This window comes from Engystomops pustulosus, chromosome 5 (assembly GCF_040894005.1).
Source record: "Engystomops pustulosus chromosome 5, aEngPut4.maternal, whole genome shotgun sequence".
Lineage (NCBI taxonomy): Eukaryota > Metazoa > Chordata > Amphibia > Anura > Leptodactylidae > Engystomops > Engystomops pustulosus.
Genome location: NC_092415.1, coordinates 46,102,941 through 46,124,166, shown reverse-complemented (window position 1 = coordinate 46,124,166; position 21,226 = coordinate 46,102,941). Strand labels below are relative to the sequence as shown.

The 21,226-nt window shown below is 44.4% G+C and overlaps 1 protein-coding gene across 1 annotated transcript in view; it reads left to right on the top strand.

Moving 5' to 3' along the window:
- The first annotated feature begins 310 nt into the window (after positions 1–310).
- RAB2A (RAB2A, member RAS oncogene family) overlaps positions 311–21,226 on the top strand; it is a 47,817-nt gene continuing 26,901 nt past the window's right edge. The window contains exons 1-3 of the mRNA XM_072151841.1: positions 311–464; positions 11,618–11,689; positions 16,788–16,855. Coding sequence (XP_072007942.1) covers positions 419–464; positions 11,618–11,689; positions 16,788–16,855 — 186 coding nt within the window. The 5' untranslated portion in view covers positions 311–418. The remainder of the gene's footprint in view (positions 465–11,617; positions 11,690–16,787; positions 16,856–21,226) is intronic.

Below are 21,226 nucleotides of genomic sequence, written 5' to 3'. Positions count from 1 at the left end.
GGATGCCAATAAAATGAAAAACCGTGACAAAACAGGTACCGGTAGTAACATGCTACTGATTAAATTGCCCCGTTGGCACTTTCTATTTAAATAAGTGGGTTTGTTTGTAGTTTGGGCACTCGGTCTCAAAAGGTTCGCCATCACTGGACTAGAGGATCTTTCTTGTATAGTCAGAGCACTGCTGAATGGCCCCATCCTCTTAGCCCTGATGATTGTCCTCATAGTCAGGACACGATGCCGCCATCTTGCTACCCCCTGCCCTCAGCACCAGTGACGCCCTGCGCTCTACACCACGACTACGGCTGCCAGGCGGCGCATGCGCGTTTGGTCACGCACGTGAGGGCTGTCGTGGACGAGCCCGTGGTTACGTCAGCGCGGCCGCTAGTAGCAGTGACGAGGAGAGACAGATCATCCGGACATGGCGTACGCTTATCTCTTCAAATACATAATCATCGGTGACACCGGTAAGCAGTGGCTCGGGCGGTGCGGCTGGCAGTGTGAGTGATAGCGCCGCGCTCAGGACGGTTGCGGTGCGGGCGCTGTGCTGGCTGCAGGCGGCTGTGCGGGCGGGGCCGCCGGTCTTCCCATTTCCGCAGTGTTGGAGTCGTTGACGTGGTGGATGCGAGCGGTGCCAGGGCCCGGAGCGGTGCTGTAGGCCCGGCCCCTGCTGTGTGTGCGAGGCCCGGCTACCGGACTATAAGCCGCCGGGGTGGGCCGGTACCGGGTCCTCCAGCTGGATCCTGCACACCGACCGCAGGGTGGAGAGCGGCACGGCCTACCTGCCGGGGGTAGAGTCTATGACATCATTAGGGCTTACTGCCTGTGTGACGTCATAACCTGGCAGTACATAAGTCAGTGCTAGGTCTATGACTTAACCCTGGAGTCCAAGTAAAAGGTCACTGCCTCCGTGATGTCACAACCTGGCAGGATGCATGTACCTTTCCTGCCTCTGGGATGTCATACCCTGGCGGCACGCATGCACCTTTCCTGCCTCTGTGATGTCATACCCTGGTGGCACGCATGCACCTTTCCTGCCTCTGTGATGTCATACCCTGGCGGCACGCATGCACCTTTCCTACCTCTGTGATGTCATACCCTGGTGGCACGCATGCACCTTTCCTACCTCTGTGATGTCACAACCTGGCGGCACGCATGCACCTTTCCTGCCTCTGTGATGTCATACCCTGGTGGCACGCATGCACCTTTCCTGCCTCTGGGATGTCATACCCTGGCGGCACGCATGCACCTTTCCTGCCTCTGGGATGTCATACCCTGGCGGCACGCATGCACCTTTCCTGCCTCTGGGATGTCATACCCTGGCGGCACGCATGCACCTTTCCTGCCTCTGGGATGTCATACCCTGGCGGCACGCATGCACCTTTCCTGCCTCTGTGATGTCATACCCTGGCGGCACGCATGCACCTTTCCTGCCTCTGTGATGTCATACCCTGGCGGCACGCATGCACCTTTCCTGCCTCTGTGATGTCATACCCTGGCGGCACGCATGCACCTTTCCTGCCTCTGGGATGTCATACCCTGGCGGCACGCATGCACCTTTCCTGCCTCTGTGATGTCATACCCTGGCGGCACGCATGCACCTTTCCTGCCTCTGGGATGTCATACCCTGGCGGCACGCATTCACCTTTCCTGCCTCTGGGATGTCATACCCTGGCGGCACGCATGCACCTTTCCTGCCTCTGGGATGTCATACCCTGGCGGCACGCATGCACCTTTCCTGCCTCTGTGATGTCATACCCTGGCGGCACGCATGCACCTTTCCTGCCTCTGTGATGTCATACCCTGGCGGCACGCATGCACCTTTCCTGCCTCTGGGATGTCATACCCTGGCGGCACGCATGCACCTTTCCTGCCTCTGGGATGTCATACCCTGGCGGCACGCATGCACCTTTCCTGCCTCTGGGATGTCATAACCTGGATGTACACACGTATACTTACATCATCTATGACAGAAACCAGCAGACTCCATAGACTGTATGACCTCATAATGTATTGTTACTTGTTACTCAGCAGCAGAACTCTCAGATCTATTCTTTTTATGACATCACTAGTGGTGTATCCATGATTGTCTGGGGAACACCCTTAGCCATTTGCAGCCATGGCTTGTTGCTATGCGCCTCAATTTGCCACATTGGTTATTTGCTAAACGTTGAGTCCGCTCATTTCTAATGGTCATGTGACTGTAGAGACGTGATGTCACTGTGACCTGAGCTGCTCCTAGGGCAGAGGGAGACACCAGATGTGTTCTTTACTATGTGTATAAATATAAACTGTATGTCTGTGAATCCCTCGTGTCAGACCTAGAGAGCCAAACTGGTTATCATGGGGTTATGCCGGGGGTCCGGAGCTCTTCTCTACTGGGGGCACATAGAGAGGTGATGTCAATAAAGCAGCGCTCTGCCCTTCTCTTGTCTTCCTTGAGAACGGTAGGATGGAGGAATGTTACATTATTAAATGATGTGATCAGGATAGACGGACAGGCATCACTATACATTAAAGGACATTACCACCAAGATGAAAGACTGTATGTAAATAAGCTTGAGGGCTCCATGGTCCATTAACACCTATGGAGCCCCACAGGCTCATCTGTATACAGATGCCCTTTAAATGAGGAATTTTTTCGATGTGCAAGTAATGTGTATGGCCACCTTAATGTCACCACAAATCTGCTGCCTTGGTATAGTACCCACATGTTGCACAAATATTGAGGTACAGGCTGCCGTCTTAAGAGCTAATACAAAAATATTACTACTATTGCATTATCTTGCATGTCCCAAGCAGGCCCATTAAAGCCTCCTGAGGGGTCAGGAACACCAAAACACAGTACCCAAGTACCAAGAACCCACTCTGATCAACTATTCAAGGGAACTGAACTTTGGGGCAGGGGACACAACCCAGGTTCTGGGCTGATATTAAAGGAAAACTACCACTAGGAGGAAGGAAAGTAAACTGAGCACATTTACATGGAGGGGTGTGCACCATCTGACAGGGTCCGCTCTTTAATTTACTAGTTTCCATTGCCTTTCTGCAAGTTATCCTGAGGGGCTCTGTAGCTGTTTATTGAGCGCAGAGCGCCTCAGGCTGATTTGCATAGTTTTTAAAGCCTTTTTTTGGAAAAACAAGGTACTGGGCAGCTAAAAAAAAGAGCAGTAAAAATCCTGTCAAAACAAAGACAAAGTACATGTTCCATGTAGCATCGATCTGCAGTACTAACTGCTCAGTCACCCATAGCCTCCTCGGACCACTGGACGTCTCTTGTCCCATGGATTGAGGAGGCCGATGTCATGGCAAAGCATCAGTGGTAGATATGAGAAGACCATCTTGGCACGGGAGCAGGGTGAGTACTCTTCGAGCACTTTATCTGGCACCTTCAAGCTTTACCAGTATCCCTTGAAAACCTCAGATATAACCTTTTCTAAAGATGCGTCATCATTATAGGAAACTGTAGCTTCCAGTGATCAGCTATTGATCCGCTATCCCTGCAGATTGCAGCTAAATGTTACTCTTAGGAAGCCTCTTCTGTAATGGTTCTGGTCTGTACGGTTTCCGGGCTTATACTTTGACCAGTCCTAGAGGTCTTGTCCTAAGCACAAAGCAGATAAGTGATTGCCGGTGGCCATTAGCATTAACCGTTTCATACTCGCTAAGAGACATTAAGATGTGTTGTTAGGTAAGACCCAAGTCATTTCTATCAGTTTCCTAGCAACACACGTGGTCATCGGAAGATTCCTACGCTACAGTCCTCTGTACCGGCTGTGTGTAGTGACAACCCCCGGGGCTCGGACGGTGGAAGGCTCGGACGGTGGAATGTGATGTAAAGACGGTGTAGTCCATGGGAGGCATCACAGCAAGTGCAGACACGTGGCCTGGCACCACTTTAGGTCTGACCTGCACTTGCAGCCTCATAGGTCATCATAAGGGCTCTTTCACACGGTTTCATGTTTTTTGTGGGGTTTTTTTTTTTTTTACATCTGCAAAAAAAAGGGATGTTTGGCTAAAATTAGATGCCTGCTGCTTCAGCATCTACTTTTTACAAAAAAAACCCAACAGCACAATTATCAGGTTTTTGGACGGGAATCATTAGCATTGATAGTGTAGAGCAGATCTGAGGTTTGACCAGGACCCAACGTTTTTGGATCGGGACCTGGATGGATTCAAGGTTGAACAGCCAGTCCGGTAAATGAACACCCTTCGCTGTTAGCCATCGCTAGTTGCTAGGGAAGTTCATTTGCCAGTTTGGCTGTTGGGCCGACTATACGCCAGGGTCGGGTGGCAGAATCTGAATGCTGAACCTGGGCGTCGGGTCCGCTCATCTCCAGCCAGGATACTTCCATTCTACTCAACGGGGTATTCCCATTTTAACAAGTACCGGTAATTGCTATTGTTTTAATTCTGAAAAGTTATACAATTTTCCAATATACAGGTCCCCTACTTAAGGACACCCGACTTACAGATGACCCATAGTTAAAGATAGACCCCTCTGCCCCCTGTGACCTCTGGTGAAGCTCTCTGGATGCTTTCCTTTAGTCCCAGACTGCAATGATCAGCTGTAAGATGTCTGTAATGAAGCTTTATTAATAATCCTTGGTCCAATTACAGCAAAAAAGTTTGAAACTCCAATTGTCACTGGGGAAAAAATATTTTTGGTCTGGATCTACAATTATAAAATATACAGTTTCGAATTACATACAAATTCAACTTAAGAACAAACCTACGGACCCTATCCTGTATGTAACCCGGGGTCTACCTGTGCTTTCTATATCAATTCCTCATGGTTTGCTAGATCTCTGCTTGCTGTAATTTTATAGAAATCTTCATTGTTTACTTCCAGTGGTTATAAATCTGGACATGGTCACACAGGTGCACGGCTCATTATATCACACAGCTCTGATTACTGTGATATAATGAGCCGTGCACCTGTGTGACCATGTCCAGATTTATAACCACTGGAAGTAAACAATGAAGATTTCTATAGAATGACAGCAAGCAGAGATCTAGAGAACTTTAAGGAATTGATACAGAAGGTATATTGGAAAATTAGTTTCCATGATGAAAAATACATCTTAAATTTGCTGAAGTGGGAAAACCCCTTTAAACAACTAAAATGTCAGTGTATCCCATAACAACCAACCAGTTACTGCATCTAACACTGGAAATGCAGTCGCTCTGGTTCAAACCAACTGCAGAATGTGGGATTAACTGGAATGTGTTTGATTTAGTGATTTTTTATTTTTTTTTTTATTTACCCATCCCATCATTTAAAAGGGTTGCCGGGGATTTTTATATTTTTACTAATACCTACAGGTGGTTTGAAAATAAAAAACATGCTATACTGTACTCGCTCCCCTCCAGTGCAGCAAGGCAATGCCCGACACCACGAGTAGAGGCACAAGCACAAGTGCTGCACAAACCGCTACAGCCTATAGACCACACATCTGTACAAATAGAGACGGGCAGTGACAGGCTGCACTGGAACAGTGTCTATACCGTATACCAGTGGTGACCTACCTGTGGCAGTCAGAGCTCTCTATGTGGCCACCCAGGCCATTACCCCAGCACAGGACTCAAAGAATTCCAGGCAACTTAAGAAATGCTTAATACATATGGTTAATGTATGTGTCAGCATTACTCACCAACCTTGTTGTAGTCTGAATATGACACAATACAAAACCCAACTATAAATCATTAGTATAACCTTGAAGTATCCTATGAGCCAGAGGTAGTAAGCTCTCAGTTTGGCACTTGTACTTGTGCAGTTCAGCTGTTTCCCTTTTTGTAAGATGCAAGAAAATATTACATAAATCTGAGATGTCTTTTTTCTTTGCTGAGCTGTTGTTTGCTGTTTTTTTGCTGAGATGATGTTTATGAGCACAGGACATCAGTTCTTGTCGTACAATCTGCATGAATTTCCTCTATTGATTGGTAAATGGCGTAGCCCCCCCTATCTATCTAGTTGTTGTGCAGTAATCCCGGCACGTGTGTTGCGCTCAGTAAATGCCCAGGTTGGGGTGGAGATCATCCTAATAATAGAATACATAATGTAGCTGTAAGCATAGAGAAAGCTTACTCAGCAATTGGTCAGAGTCTCATGGGGACGGGACCCTGATGTGAACAGTATTCAGTATTTTCTTACCCTTTGTAATGCATCCTATAACCTCCTTCTATTGTGCTCATCAGCGGGTGTCTCTGGGTTTCCCATTGATGCCTCAGATCTTACTCCTGGACTGTAATGGTCGCTCTGGCTTCTTTAGTCAACAGTGTTTTGGCAATTTCTTGCATAATTTCCATCCATTGTGCCAAACCCCAACCTCCCCTGAATAACAGGATCTGACAGTTTTGGAGACTACAAGATTCCCCCCACTACATCCCCCATGTCACTCTAACAACATGCCAGATCCTTTATTGTCAGAGGAGATAAGTTATTACCTGCCATATCTGTCAGTATCCAAGATGTGGCCCAAACAGTTTTTGGATCACCCTAAAAGGGGTTGTACAGAAGTAGTAAAATAAAGATATTGCAAGTTTTCTGCCATACATCATACACTGGTTTGATCTTGCAGCTTGGGTAAATTGACTTAAAATAGGCTGAGCTCCAAATTTACCATGTGATGCATGGATCCATCTCATATTTACATGTGATTTTTTTTTTTTTTTTCATCAAGTCCCAGTTGATACCTGCATCAGACTAACGCTAATAACAAACCTAACAAAAACTACATATGGAGGTTAGCTGTTTCTGTGGCTTGTATCCGGCCTAGATGAAAACCTATGTACCGTATTTTTCGGACTATAAGACACACAAAAATCCTTTGATTTTCTCAGAAATCAAAGGTGCGCCTTATAGGCCAGTGCGCCTTATATATGAACCTAGACATTTTAGCAGGCATTTATTCATGGTGCGCCTTATAGTCCAAAAAATACTGTATATCTGGACTGAAAATTGACCTGTATGTCAATTTATGGTGATGGCAATGTCACAGCCACTGCACCTTGACATCTGTAACACATAATGTAAGGAATATAACTTTTTTATTACTGTACATTTTCAGCAAATATTGTTATGCCACTTCAAGCTATTGTTTTCTTTTTTTTTTCCTGACACCCATTGTCCCGTATAATGATAAACTGATATTTTTCTCAAAATATTTCTGATGTTTGTGTTTTCCCTGGCTTCTTTTTACCCTCCCTGGTTGTGAATGGCTCGGATGGTTCCAGAATAGTTAGGTGTTCGCTTTTGAAGTGGAGAAACAAGATTGTTTACATGAAATCCTGAATTTCCATGTGCGAGACTTGTCCTCCCCGCACAGAGACACGTTGTCCTTTATCCACAGGATTGGGAATATGGTAAATAGTTGGGTCGCTTGCGCTCCTGTCTAAAAGCTGTGGCAGTGGTGCAGGTTTGCCTTAATTTCTGCTGGAGGTTGTAGTCCACCTGTATATCTCCAGTATTCACATGGACATGAACCACTTTCCTCCCCCCCAGGGTTTGGATGTCTAAAATCTACAACTGTCTTAGTCAGATAACATGTCTCTATGGGAAAATGCTTTTAAAGGAAATTAAAATTTATCATGACACTCAATCCAGGCACCGTGACTGTGGTAATCGTCTTATTTTTGTTATCCATGGCCTCCTTTCTTCTAAAATCAGCTTTTCAGATTATGGTAATGACCCTTGGATTGTTAAAAGATCCCCTCTGTACTGCAGATTCACGTGCTGTTACACTGTTTCCCTCCTTGCTCTGCACTTTTCCCCTCCCTCTGGCTGATCCCATACAAGGGAGAAGCGCCGTGTAACAGCCTGTAAAGCTACAGCACGGAGGGGCTCTATTAATTCTCCCAGAAGCCTTTGTGGCTCATTGTCATGAGTTGATTTTCAGAGATTGACGGGAATTGATAACAAATATAAGAAGATTACCACGGTCACGGTGTCTGCATCTATGAGTTGGTGTCCCTAGTTTATCATGAAGGATTTTAATGGTAGATTTTGGGGAAACAACTTAAAGAAAAAGATTATACTACTCCATAAATGTCCAATGGATATCCCCAACTATCTTCAAAATAAACCTCCCCAGATGTTGCTTTCCTTCTGACATATTCTGTGTGTCTGAGGTGGTTGCACTTTACAGAAGCAGCAGCATAGCGGCTATAGAAGTGAGCTGTGGTGTCTCATGGGAAGTCGAACAGTGAATGGTAAAATCTGACCTCTGCAGTGTGGAAGGGAGCCACAGGATTATGTTGATTGGTTCATTTTAGAGATAGGTGTGGGTCCCAGCTTCAGACATTTCGGATCTGTCCTGTGGATTCCATTGAAGACACTCACATTCTTATTGTTTCTTTTTTTTATTTAGCTGAAGCTAAGATTGGCTATAACAGGAAGATAAAGGGAACCTGTCACCAGGAGACCCATTTTTAGCACTCCCCCAGTCCCCACAGAGGATAGTACATACACTGCCAAAGCGTTTTTGTATAGAAAATAGGTTTTACAGAAAAAAAATATGTTATACTGTACCTTGCTGTGTGACTAGGCACTTGTCCACTGGGAGTGGCTGGAAAGGAGCAGTCCCCCCACCTCCCCACCCTTGGGAAACTGCACCTCCATGTGTCCTTTTTAAATATATGAAAACACCCATCTCTTTCTTAGCGACGCCCCCTGCTCCTCTACAGCCAATCCTGAGTGAGGGTAGTTATTCATGTATTTGAAAAGGTCCACTCCCAGTGGATAAGTGCCTAGTCACACAGCAAGGTACAATATAACATATCTTTTTTTTTCTGCAAAACCTATTTTTTAAACAAAAACACTTCGGCAGTGTATGTACTATGCTCTGTGGGGACTGGGGGAGTGCTAAAAATGGGTCTCCTGGTGACAAGTTCCCTTTAAAGATGTATTTCCTGTTTTAATCTAATCCTGCTTATGGTTCAAAAAACATACAGCAAAATCTGCACGTAAGAAGGAACAAAAACTATGTTTATCTCCAGCCTAAAGGAGTGTTCTGTGGTTTACAGTGACACGTCGCAGTTCTCTGTGTATAGACCCGGCAGGAGGAGATGCTCTGGGAGCCTGGTGGCTGATCCGGCCTCAGATGAGAGAGTCTTAGGTCAGGGGCACCAATCATGGTCGCTCCATGAAGAGTGGACAGGACACTGGCCAGATTCTCTAAGGGTCTGAGCACAGTGCTGAGCTAGATATGTAGCCATGCGTGATGGTCCTTTCTTCCCAGCATCACTGAACTATGAAAATCTGTGATATCCGTCTAGCACTCTGCCCTTTTTTTCCATGGACAAACTTCTGCCATGTTCTTCTAACCTAACCCATATACCAAGATAATGGGGAAGAGTTACCGGTCCTGTCTATTATTTAATGAGGTCAGCAGAAGATGCTAGTCTTGATAGTAGGGCTGATTTCATTTTAACGGGTTTGTTCTGTCAACAGGCCTGAACAGCTGAACTAAACTCAGCTTAAGGCCGCGTTCACACGTGTTGCTCTTTCCCAATGAGAAGCGTTTAGGCTGCATTCACACGTTTCATGTAAAACTGCATTGAAACCTCTGCAATCATGAAAAGCTCCTAAGTTCTTACACATTTCTCCCCTTCCCCACCTGCCCAGCTCTGGCCTTTACCTGCATCTTATACTGCACCTAATACACACGTTTAATAACTCTCTCACTTGTGTTTTTTTTTTTTTTTTAACACCAAGCCTAGTCCCCTACTCTCTAGACTTTAGAAAACTTTGTAACTCCAGAATAAATGTTTGCGGCACAGCTCGGGGACATTCTGGGTGGTAGATGTCCCTGTTGACAGACTTGTGGTTACTGCAGCACCTCTCCTCCAGATGGGCGCATGTGACTTGTCATGTTACTAATGCTCTGTGACCAGATTCCTCTCTGGGAAGGAAAACATCTAAGATTTCAGTCTCTTCCAGCTCCATCTGCAGCTTGTGCTTATTGTGGAGGGATTGCCACTCACACATCATCTAATACTAGCGCTTATGTAACATCAGGCTATTGTCCTGCCAATAGGGTCACAAACAATGGCCCCACTGCCTAGTGCAGATGACATTTGTCCACACAACCGGACAGTCAGATGCATTGTGGTGATGTGTGCATAGGCTTTCTCCATGCACACCAACCTGTGCTGCTTGGTGCCTACCATCGGCATGTCCGCACCCCTCACACCACCAATGTCAATAGAAAATGCTGGGAATAGGTCCTGCTCTACCTTGTGAAGCCTAGGCAGGCGGCTCATGCACTGGGCCGTGTACCAGCTGCTGAAGAAAAGTTGAGCGCATGGCCCTAAAATATGCCTGTCATCATGAGGCCATGGGGTCACTTCCCTTGTATCGGCTACCCTTTTTGCTTTTTTTATCTTAAAAGCTGATGATCTGAGGATAAAAGTTATGGATGCAACTGATATTTGAGTCACAATCATTGTGGTCACCATTGGTGTTGGTCTTATGATCCATCTCGAACTACAGGCAGTCCCTGACTTAAGGACTCCTGACTAACAGATGACCCCAAGTTACAGACAGACCTCTCTGCCGACTGTGACCTCTGGTGAAGCTCTCTGGATGCTTTAGTTTAGTCCCAGGCGGCAATGATCAGCTGTAAGGTGTCTGTAATGAAGTTTTATTGATAATCTTTGTCCATGACAGCTCAAAGTTTTGAAAATCCATTTGTCACAGGGACAAAAATGTTTGGGCTGGTGCTACAATTATACTTGAATACAAATTCATCTTAAATTCAACATCTATCACCAGATCAAGGATTGTAAACCAAATATACAGACATACTGGGGTGTGCTCCCTCCGACAGGATCTGCTCTTCTTTAAGCTTCTTATGCCCTGGTTTTTAAGAAAAAGGGCTTTAAAAATTATGCAAATTAGCCTAAGGGGGCGACAAGCTCAATAGGAGTTAATGGAGCCCCTCATGCTCATTTGCATAATTTTTAAGTCCTTTTTCTGAAAAACCAGGGCATAAGAAGCTTAAGGAACAGCAGATCCTGCCAAAGAGGGCGCACACCAGTACGTCTGTATGTTTGGTTTACAATCCTTGATCTGGTAATACATGTCCTTTAAGTAGAAACCAATAGAACCAATCTTGTATGTAACCTGGGGACCCCCCAGTACCAATATTTTCTGTGTTCTTATAATGGAATCGTAATAGCTGAACAGATGTAAATGCAGCCTTGGGGTTCTATCAAACTGCTGTGAATCGTGGACCATGCAGTGTCCTGTTTCATGGACTGACGTGAATCCTAGCACCATAGCGATATCTGATGGAAGGTGTCCCTGCATCCCCTACAGGGCAGCAACGCTAAACTGTAATCCTAACAGCAGGGATAAAGGGACTCTTTCTATCATGTTACACTATGATGCAAGGAGTCCCATCCTTATTTCCATACAGTGATGGTACCCTGTAGACTGTAACTACACTGTAAAGGCCTGTGCATCATACTGTATATTCCTCACAGAAATATGGGCATCAAAATGCTCTTCTTTATTAGTTTGATTTAATGAAAGAAATGAACATAGGAGGGTATAATACGAGCTGGGGTCTGGCCAGTAATATGATGATGAATAAAATCTCCGGTGTTTGTCTTGCAGGTGTTGGGAAATCATGCCTACTATTGCAGTTCACAGACAAGAGGTTCCAGCCGGTGCACGACCTGACAATTGGTAAGAAACTTTAAAAAAATCCTATCGTGTGACATTAAATGACACCTGTCAACAGGACTTGGCAGCCTGTAAAGATAAGTGGTGATGCCGTATATGTGTTGCTCTTTTACCTGGACTAGTGATGTGCCCTGCTCTCTGCATTGTACTGATCCACAGCCCCTTCTTTTTCTGTACTTCAGCATTACACAGAGGTACATACAAATTCAGTACAGTATGGAAAGGGTTCACAGGCTGAGCCCTCTCCTTACAGCTGGAGTATGTGCTACATATTGCACAAAAAAGGGTTAATTTCCTAAATAAAGGTTAATACACACATTTTGGCGAAGTTCTTTGTGGCTCCCACAATGTCACAGAGAGCAATCTGTCAGCCTGGAGTTTATATGAGACCACCGGACCTGTCATTTATGCAGTTCTGTTACAGTGTGATGGTGGCACAATAAATGGCAAATCCACCATATACTGCAGTACTGTAAGTATTGCAGTTTTTGGTAGGATTGATCAGACCCCCTAGGGTTAAATTACATTAGGGTGTCTACTAATACAGTAAATAAAAATGTAACAATAGATTAAAAAAAACAATTATAATGACTATATTCCTCTTCACTGGATAAAAAAATCATTATCCATTAATCCCAAAAGCCCCAATCTATCAAAATATAAAAATGGTTATTTCTGTTAGGGAAAATAGGGTCCATTAGCTCTGCACACAAAAATATTGTAAAAATAGTTAGGGTTTTTTTTAAAGGAGAGGAGCAGAATGGAAACAAGGCATTGGCGGAGAGGGGTAAAAGGATGAAATGTTCTTTCATCTCTGAAGTGTCATGACTTATCTGCAGTGACCTACTGAAAACTGAGCCCTACTTAATTACTCTATTTGTACAGTGCCCTCATATTCGGCTGAGCTTTACATGCCATGGGCTACATCTACAAACAAAAGAAGACATAATACAGCACATACAGTCAGATAAACCATTAGGAGGGAATAACAATCTGATCAATGGGAGTCCCACTACCGGGATCCACACAGTTCAGGAGAACCTATAGTCCTGTGCTCACAGTACAGCGCCCGGGTATCTCAATCTTTCCCCTAGATAGCCGTGCAACTTCTGGTGATGTATGGAACCAAGTAGAACGGGTCAGGGCACATACCCAACCTATCAATGTTTACTGGAGAGGACGACTTATAAAGCAGAAGACCATGATGAAGAAGGGAGCGGCCATAAATCAGGACGCTGATAGATTGCCAAGCAGATACTTGATCCTTTTCATCTGGCACATGACTGTGTTATAGATGTTTATCCTGGGTGTTCTGAACTTGTTTTCTGAGGGTCCATCTAGTGCTCACAGGAGGTTCTTCTGCTGAGGGAAGAAGATATATGGGAACATGCACCTTGGCATGTTATGGGGTGTCCTTACAACTTAATCAGCAGATGGCTCCTTCATGGTGTCTTTTTCCTGAAGTCCGGTTTATATTCACTTTCAGTGTACAGTGGTTCATGCAGCTTATGTAATAACCCACATTTGTCTTCTCCCAGATCAGATCTTAGACGATTGCAAAACTGCATGTCCAAGGATATAACATATTTTACAGACTTTAATGCACACTCTTTAGCATGACAAAGTCTTGCTAAAAATGCCAGTGTTTTATACTCCAAAGGTCAGGAGGAGCCTGCACCTCCTGACCGCTGTCCTAGGGATCGGGAGAAGCGCTGACAAAGCATTTTATCTGATCTCTTAAGAGAACAGAGCTCCTGCACTGCTCTTTTGGTGGTCCCAACATAAATATAAGTGCTGGATCTAGAGTCCTGTCAGAAGAATCACTGCAAGGTCCTTAAACCCCTTTCCTGCTGCCAGGGGTTGGACCCAGAGAAGAATTTGAAGCTGAGACTGAGCTGTGTGTGTATGGATGCAACAGTGCTGAGTGTGTTCATATGAGTGAGTGGTAGCAGGGTGGAGCGAGCGAGTGAGTGAATGGATGTGGCAGTGGTGTGTGTGAGTGAATAGACTGATGGATGTAGCAGAGTTGTGAGTGTGAGGATGGATGTAGTAAAGTGGTGTGTGTGAGTGGACGTAACAGAGCTCTCTGCTTGTGTGTGACCAACGGAATTCTTTTATTGACGATAAAATATATTTTTCCCTTTTTATGGATAACAAATTCTGGGGTGTGGCTTACAGTCTAAACAATACGGTAAATAATCCTTCAATAGCTTTGTTTCCTTCTCATATTTTCAGAAACTAAAAAACCTGTAGAAACCTAGAATATATATAATGATGACATTTGTGCCCTACAATTTGTCGGTAAGGGGGCTCAGGGTGGCACCGGACACATGATCTATGTGTTTCCTACATGTCCTGACACACAGATGAGCGGTAATAGTAATGGAGCATACGACCCAGTTACCTGCGTCCCCTCAGTATAATTGCTCTCTTCTGGCCCTGATGTCACGTATGACGTCACTGTCTCCATGACAACTGCCTGAAAGCGAAAGCATCGTCTTCTGCATTCAGGAACGCAGCGGCCGCTGCAACTAATCTCGCTCTTGTCATACAACACTGACAGCCTGATCCTGGTAATGTCAGCAACACGGGGACATTTTGGGATGCGGCGATACCTAATATGTTTGATTTTTGTTTATCGGTCCTAGGGAAAGGGGGGCAATTTGAATTTTTAAATATATAAATTTATTTTCTAGACCAGGGGTCAGGAACCTTTTTGGCTGAGTGAGCCATGAATGCCACGTATTTTAAAATGTTATTCCGTAAGAGCCCTACAATATGCACATCCCTCCCAGTAGATAGGTAGCCCCAGCACATGCCCCCCAGCACATAGGTAGCCCCAGCACATGCCCCCCAGCACATAGGTAGCCCCAGCACATGCCCCCCAGCACATAGGTAGCCCCAGCACATGTCCCCCAGTAGATAGGTAGCCCCAGCATGGCGCCTGGGTCGCACAAAGGACTTGGGCAGCAGTAACATCGCTGCCTGTGTCCAGTGATCAGTCTGAGACGCACAGCAGCCATCACTATTTATTAAAGATCTGTCTGAGAGCCAGATGCAGCCAACAAAAGAGGCACATCTGGCTCCCGAGCCATAGGTTCCGTACCCCTGGTCTAGACCCTCTAGGGTACTTTAAACCTAGACAGTCTGATCGATACTACCATATAGTGCAATACTACTGTATTGCAATATATGGTGTTTTTACACCGTATTTGCCACTGACCCCCAATAACGTCACGGGGAGCGTCGTTCGCAAACAAGATGGCGGTGCCCATGCGCTTCCGTCTTTTAAATGCCGCCGCTGGCGATCACAGGGTTAAAATTTTTATTTTAATATTTATCCCTAGTGTTTCTTTCAGTATTTGACTGACAGTTTGCCTATGAGACCCAGTATTGGACTGGGCCGCATCGGCCACCGATACAAGGCAGACAGGAAGGTCTATGTCGGACGTCCAGCAGCCATGGAAACTCCTCCCTCCATCTTGTGGGCCACCGGAGGATTGACAGGAGGAGCCCCGTCTCTCTCCTTAGCTTCCACAATGGTGCTTGATCTCACTGCTGAGCCGACACAGCTGTATCCAAAATAGATTGTCCATATGCAGCAACGGGCTACTAATTTGTACTATTTCGTCCTATGGCAGATACCATTTAAAGAAAAACCAAAAATAGAGTCCCCTCTAGATGGCAGTGCCGCCTCATTACATTCTGTAGTGAAATCAGTTGTGTCTACTTTAAGCAAATAATTGATATTGTTTGTAATGAAAAGTTAGTATTCCAATATTTTCTATTTTATTTCCTTGCGTTATCTAGATCTCTGTAACATAGGTGCACGGCTCATTATCTCACTTAGTTATGAGAGCATTGTGATATGAGCAGTGCACCTGTGTGACATCACATGACCAGGGACTAGTGTTGATTTACAGGAAGTAAAGAATGAAGCTTCCTATAGAATGACAGCAAGCAGAGATCTAGAAAACCGTGAGAAAAAAACATAGAAAGTATTTTGAGAAATTGTATAAATTGCCAGCCAACGTGTATATATACTTGAGTATAAGCTGAGGTCTCTAGTTTTGTCACAAATAAATGGGAAAACTTATTGGCTCAAGTATAAGCCTAGGGTGGGAAATGCATTGGTCATAGCCTGTCCCCAAGTTATGTAATGCCCCATTCAGCTAGCCACCCCCCTACTGTGTGCTCTGCCCACCGGCGCACACTGACGCAATCAGCAGCGACACCGCCGCATCATACTGTTACAGCAGAGAGAAGAAAGAAGAGGAGCCGGGGGGGGGGGGGGGGGGCGCCGGAAGGGGAGGATGTAAGATTATTATTTTATTTATATATACACTTGTGCATAAGCCGAGCTGGGGTCTTTCAGTACATTTTTATGAGCTGTTAAACTCGTCTTATATGCGAGTATATACTGTAGTCCTGTTATCAGTGACAATGTAAATGATGCCGGGGGTAGACTGAGACAATGAGAGACAATGGGGCGTATCATTGTATGTCTGCAGTCGGCACACTTGCGTGTTCTTATGTATCTCACACTGGGATACATGAGAACATCTGGGTTTTTTGGTGGTATGAGTGCCCCTTTTTTTTTTTTTTTTTTTTTTTTTGCAACTTTTTAGCCACTGAAAAAGTCTAATTTGCTCAGAAATAGCATCCGTCTTGCCCAGATACACTAGGAACACTGCAACACACACACACACAGTGGTGAACGTCCTAACACCCTGGTGTAGGCGCCTAAAAACGTGCAAGTACTCACAAAAAGCTGTAAAAAATCTTTTTGAAAATCTACACGTCCCCCACTGAATGGCTAAATTCCTATCATTAATAGCAGAAGAAATAGCATCTGTTTTTCAGTTCTGGGCTCTTCTAAGATGGAGGGTGTAATAGAAACCCGGATGTAGATGTGAACTGGGCCTTACACCTGTAAGTGCAGAAGTCTACAGACAAGAATGTTGTTCATATGGTTTTATGCCATGGTTGTCATTATGTGACCAAATTCAATAGTCTGCTCAATGACGTATGTGACTGGTGACATTTTACGAATATAGAGCCACGTAAAGAAATTGTAACCTGCCTTCTTCTTCACTCTCAGGTGTAGAGTTTGGAGCGCGCATGATAACAATTGACGGCAAGCAAATTAAACTCCAGATATGGGACACGGTGAGTAATGGCTCCAGTAACCCATCTAGTTACTGCTCAAGATTTCTCCGGTACAGTATAAGGACAGCGGGACACGTCAATCACAGACTAACCACAGTGCCCCTGACAGGACTCAGAGCATCGTAGGGATATATGATGCAAGGAGCCCCTAATTCTCTGTTATGATTCAGACTTGCTCTGTGTACTGTTGCCCTACGTGTGCCGTCGCCCTCATTACATGGCCAGTTTCCATATAACAATATTTTGGCTGCTAAGGGTTAATGCGCACTGCTTTTAAGTGTACATTTGGACGCAGCAGAAAATCTCCGTATAATCATCAAATGTATTGTCAGTTTAGGCTGGTATTATAACACTACACTAGCTATTTTTATTGGATTCTTTTAAGCTTGGTATACTGCAAAAAATAAGCTGACATTGTGTTGCCTTTATTTGACATAAAATATGGTATCCTCAGCACTAGATTTTATACCACTAAACTTCTAGCCCCCTCAGGAAAGATAAGAAACGCCCTTTCTAGAATTCCCTCTTTTATGTGAAATTTCACCCAAAGCCTTATGAAAATTAGCAGAGAAGAGTCATATTTTGACCCTAGAAGAGACAAGTTTAGCCACTTGAACCATAATTCTGGTATGAGAGAATAGAATGTTATGTCCCCATATATCCAGAAAATATTTTTAATAAATCTAATCAAACTCCTTTCCTTATAATACAGTCAATCCACGGATTATGTACAAGATAGGTTCCATAGTTTGTTCTTAAGTTGTATTTGTATGCAAGTCTAAATTTTATAATTGTAGCTCCATAAAAATGTTGACAATATGAGTTTCCAAATTTCTTGCGGTAATGGGGCCAAGGATTAAATAAAACCTAAGGCACCTTACAGCAGGTCATTGCAGTCTGGGACTATAGTAAAGCATCCAGAGAGCTTCACCAGAGGTCACAGTGGGCAGAGGGGTCCGTCTGTAACTAGGGGTCAGGTGTCCTTAAGGGGAACGCCTGTACACACAGAAAAAAAAATAAATCCAGAAAAATCTCTTAAAGCGACCCTCCAGTGACAGCTGATTCATTGCATAACACCTTGTGCTGGGCCTGAAGGGAACAGTGTGAATTTTGGTAGGAATACAAATTGCCATAGTCACCCAGTTGGCCCAAGACTAAACATATTATATATCAAAACGACCGTCTCGCACTAGGGAATTCTCTTATAATGGTCATTTTGAGTTGCTTTGAATTGTTGTAACTTTAACACCTTAAACAACTGAAAAATGTTCTTTTAACATTTTGTTAATTGTAATCTAGCTCTGGGTCATGAAACTATATGCTGAAAAAATGTTTTAAGGTGGCACATCATAAAAAAGTCAAGGCCCTTAATCCATTACCAATACGCTAAAAATGCCCCCGTCTTTTGAGTCTTTTCAGGTGTTGTCATTAAGGGGCTAAAATATAAAAATCGTATATGGGAACACAACAGAAAAATGTCAGAATTGTGTTTTCTTCATCCCAGGAGAAATGACCCAGTACATTGTTGTGTAACAACAGAGAATTGTTATATGATGAGAAATATGGAGACAAATCCATCCAGCGCTGATTTCTGTATTAACAAGGTGCCAAACAGCCGATTGGTGCAGAGTCCGGGTGTCTGTCCCCCACTGGTGCCTACCCTGCGGCAGTGTCATCTATAGTTATTTCTTGCGAACCCTTTTTAAAAGGATCACTTTAGATATGACATATTTTCCAACTCTGCAGATACATAGCGATCCCTCTTCCTCCATATGAGAGGATAAATTCTCTGTAAGGTCACCTGCAGATGTGTGTGGGCAATATGAGGGCGAGTCAGAAACATGGGCAGGAATAGGACCTGCGGCTTGGACAGACTGTTCATACACGGACTAAGGAATCCACAGCTGTGTGTATGAGCCCATAGACATACATGAGGATGTGTGTTAGCTGTTGGCTACAATGGCTAACATGTGGCCAAAAATAAAGTTTTTGCTAATCTTGGTAAATTAAGTTGCCTGGCATCACTGGCCATAAGTGAATGCACTCGCTCCATGCACCTATCTACTCCAGCTGGGGGCTGGCATGCATTTCAGAAAGCTTTTATGCCAGTTTTTGTTTAAAATATGCTAAAATTCTGTAAAATCTAGTGGGTCTTCCCTTGCTTCCATTTGGGGAATCAACGAGGGTGGTGGATATTTTCTACACCAAAAGGACATGGTAAATTGTCCCATTGCTATATGTACAAGTACCAGAACATGTTCAGTACACGTTCCCGTAGAAGTCACAAAACATCTATGGTCTTCCTCTTCCTATAAGTCCATGTTCCTCCTAATACATATAAGATACATGACCCCTACGTTCACTACTATGAGACTTATTTGAATACCCCGGCAAGTAATGGGTCAGGGGGGGTCTATCTTTTAGCTTATATTGGATAAAGAAGAAGCTATTCCAATGGATGGTAGTCATGTAGAATCACAGAGCAGAATTCTTTCTGAAATTGATCATTGTGATCCGATCTGCAGCATCTCTTGTGGTTCAAACGTTTTCAACAGATTCTCCACATGTCATGTGGGTCCAACACCTTCCATTCTGTGTTCTGCACCATGAATAACGGGTCATGCAAACTTTTGAGCCACAAGAGATATTGCGAATCTGATGGTGGAAGACAATCTGGTCGTCTTATGCAACATGACCACCTTAACACTTTAAAATACTGATCCAATATGCCTTCTTTCAAGATGGCAGCTATGTTCTGGACATAGCCTTCACCTATTACTTGCTGGGACATATAGTCACACCTTTTGTCTTTCTGTTTCTCATGAGGCCAAATGCACAGATTTGTATCTTTTATAGCGACCCCCATTCTCATAATTTGTGGGAGTGCGATATATTCCTTATAATAACTCCATTATGTGACTCATCGAAGGATGAGCTTCCAGTCACATCTGGGTGGGGTGTCCAGTGTCTTTAGAAGACTAAATCTATTAAAGTGATGTGCACCAGTGACCATCAGAACAATCCGGGCTGTCGTCGGATCCCAGCTCCTTTCTTTGCCTAAACAGATTAAAAGGAGAAAAGTGACAACATTAAGTCTGGGGACTGCTGAAAGCCTCGGCTGCTTCCGATAGAAGGGATAAAATCTGCATCCTTGGCCTTCCAACAACCTTTACACCAGCAGATGGTGGGCGTAAAGATGTCATTCATCATTTATTTACAATGGGCTTTATTTATTCCAGTGTCAACAGCTGCCCCAGGGAGCAGGTTATTGAATAGAAATGCGCTGCTCCGGGTTATTTGCTTCCTTTCAGATTTGTCTTGTGAGCTCAGTTGCTAGGAGTCCTTTCTGTCTTCTAATAATGATTCATGTATTGTGAAGCCATTCAGTAAATTGGGATGTCAGGGATTGCCAGGGAAGGGCCGCCTGTTCCTAGAAACAAATAGAAAGCAGAAGGCTCTATAAGCCGCTACCTGTCCCCCACCTATCGGGTGCCATCTCCTCCGGGCACAGAGGAAGAGGGAGACTACTGTAAAATGTCAGCACCGCCACATAAAATAGTGAATTATAGGGGCAAGTGCTGGGAGTTCTTTATATTTATATGTCAGGTACGGGAGATATTTTCCGGGTGACTGATTTAACATCAAGACAACAGGATAGTAAAGATGGATTTCCAGCTGAACCTTGGGGCAGTGAGGGGCACGGACGGGTGGGTGTCCTCCTTCAACGTAGAAAAGGGAAACTTTCAACCCTGAATACATGGGGGCAAGTAACTTTTGCTAATTTAGCTGGCATTGGGACAGTATCTGGTGGCATTCAGTCACATACTAGGAGCTCCCCCGCAGCCCAGTGAGGGTGAAGTCTGGTCTAACTGCTCGGGCGCCCTGTGATCAGTATAGGGGGCATCTAGTATTGCTGCATTAGACATGTTCTTTGTAAGTGAAGTGCCCGTGTCCCACTGGTACGCAGAGTATGCCAGTCACGGATCGCCCATACTCCCAGATCACTAGGCCTTCAAGTTGTCTTGCTCCTCTATTCCTATCTTTTGTATTCACAATAACCGCTTTAAACAAGGACCAGGTATTGTTCACCCAAAAATTGTGCACTCTCCATTCACATCTTTTGGTTTCATGTATATTTTTAATGTGCAATTTGGCTATTTAAAAAAAGGTAATGGCAAAGTGGTCTACAACCTGCAACAGGTTGTATTAGTTATGCAGTTGCTGGTGATGGCATTAATGTGCATATAGCACAGGTCAGTAATTTTTATGATGTATTCTATGAACCCACACACCAGAGCACTTTTATATACTGGAAGTCACCTTAACATTGGGCAGGCAAACCACAAAAATGTAAAGTAAAAGGTTATGTAA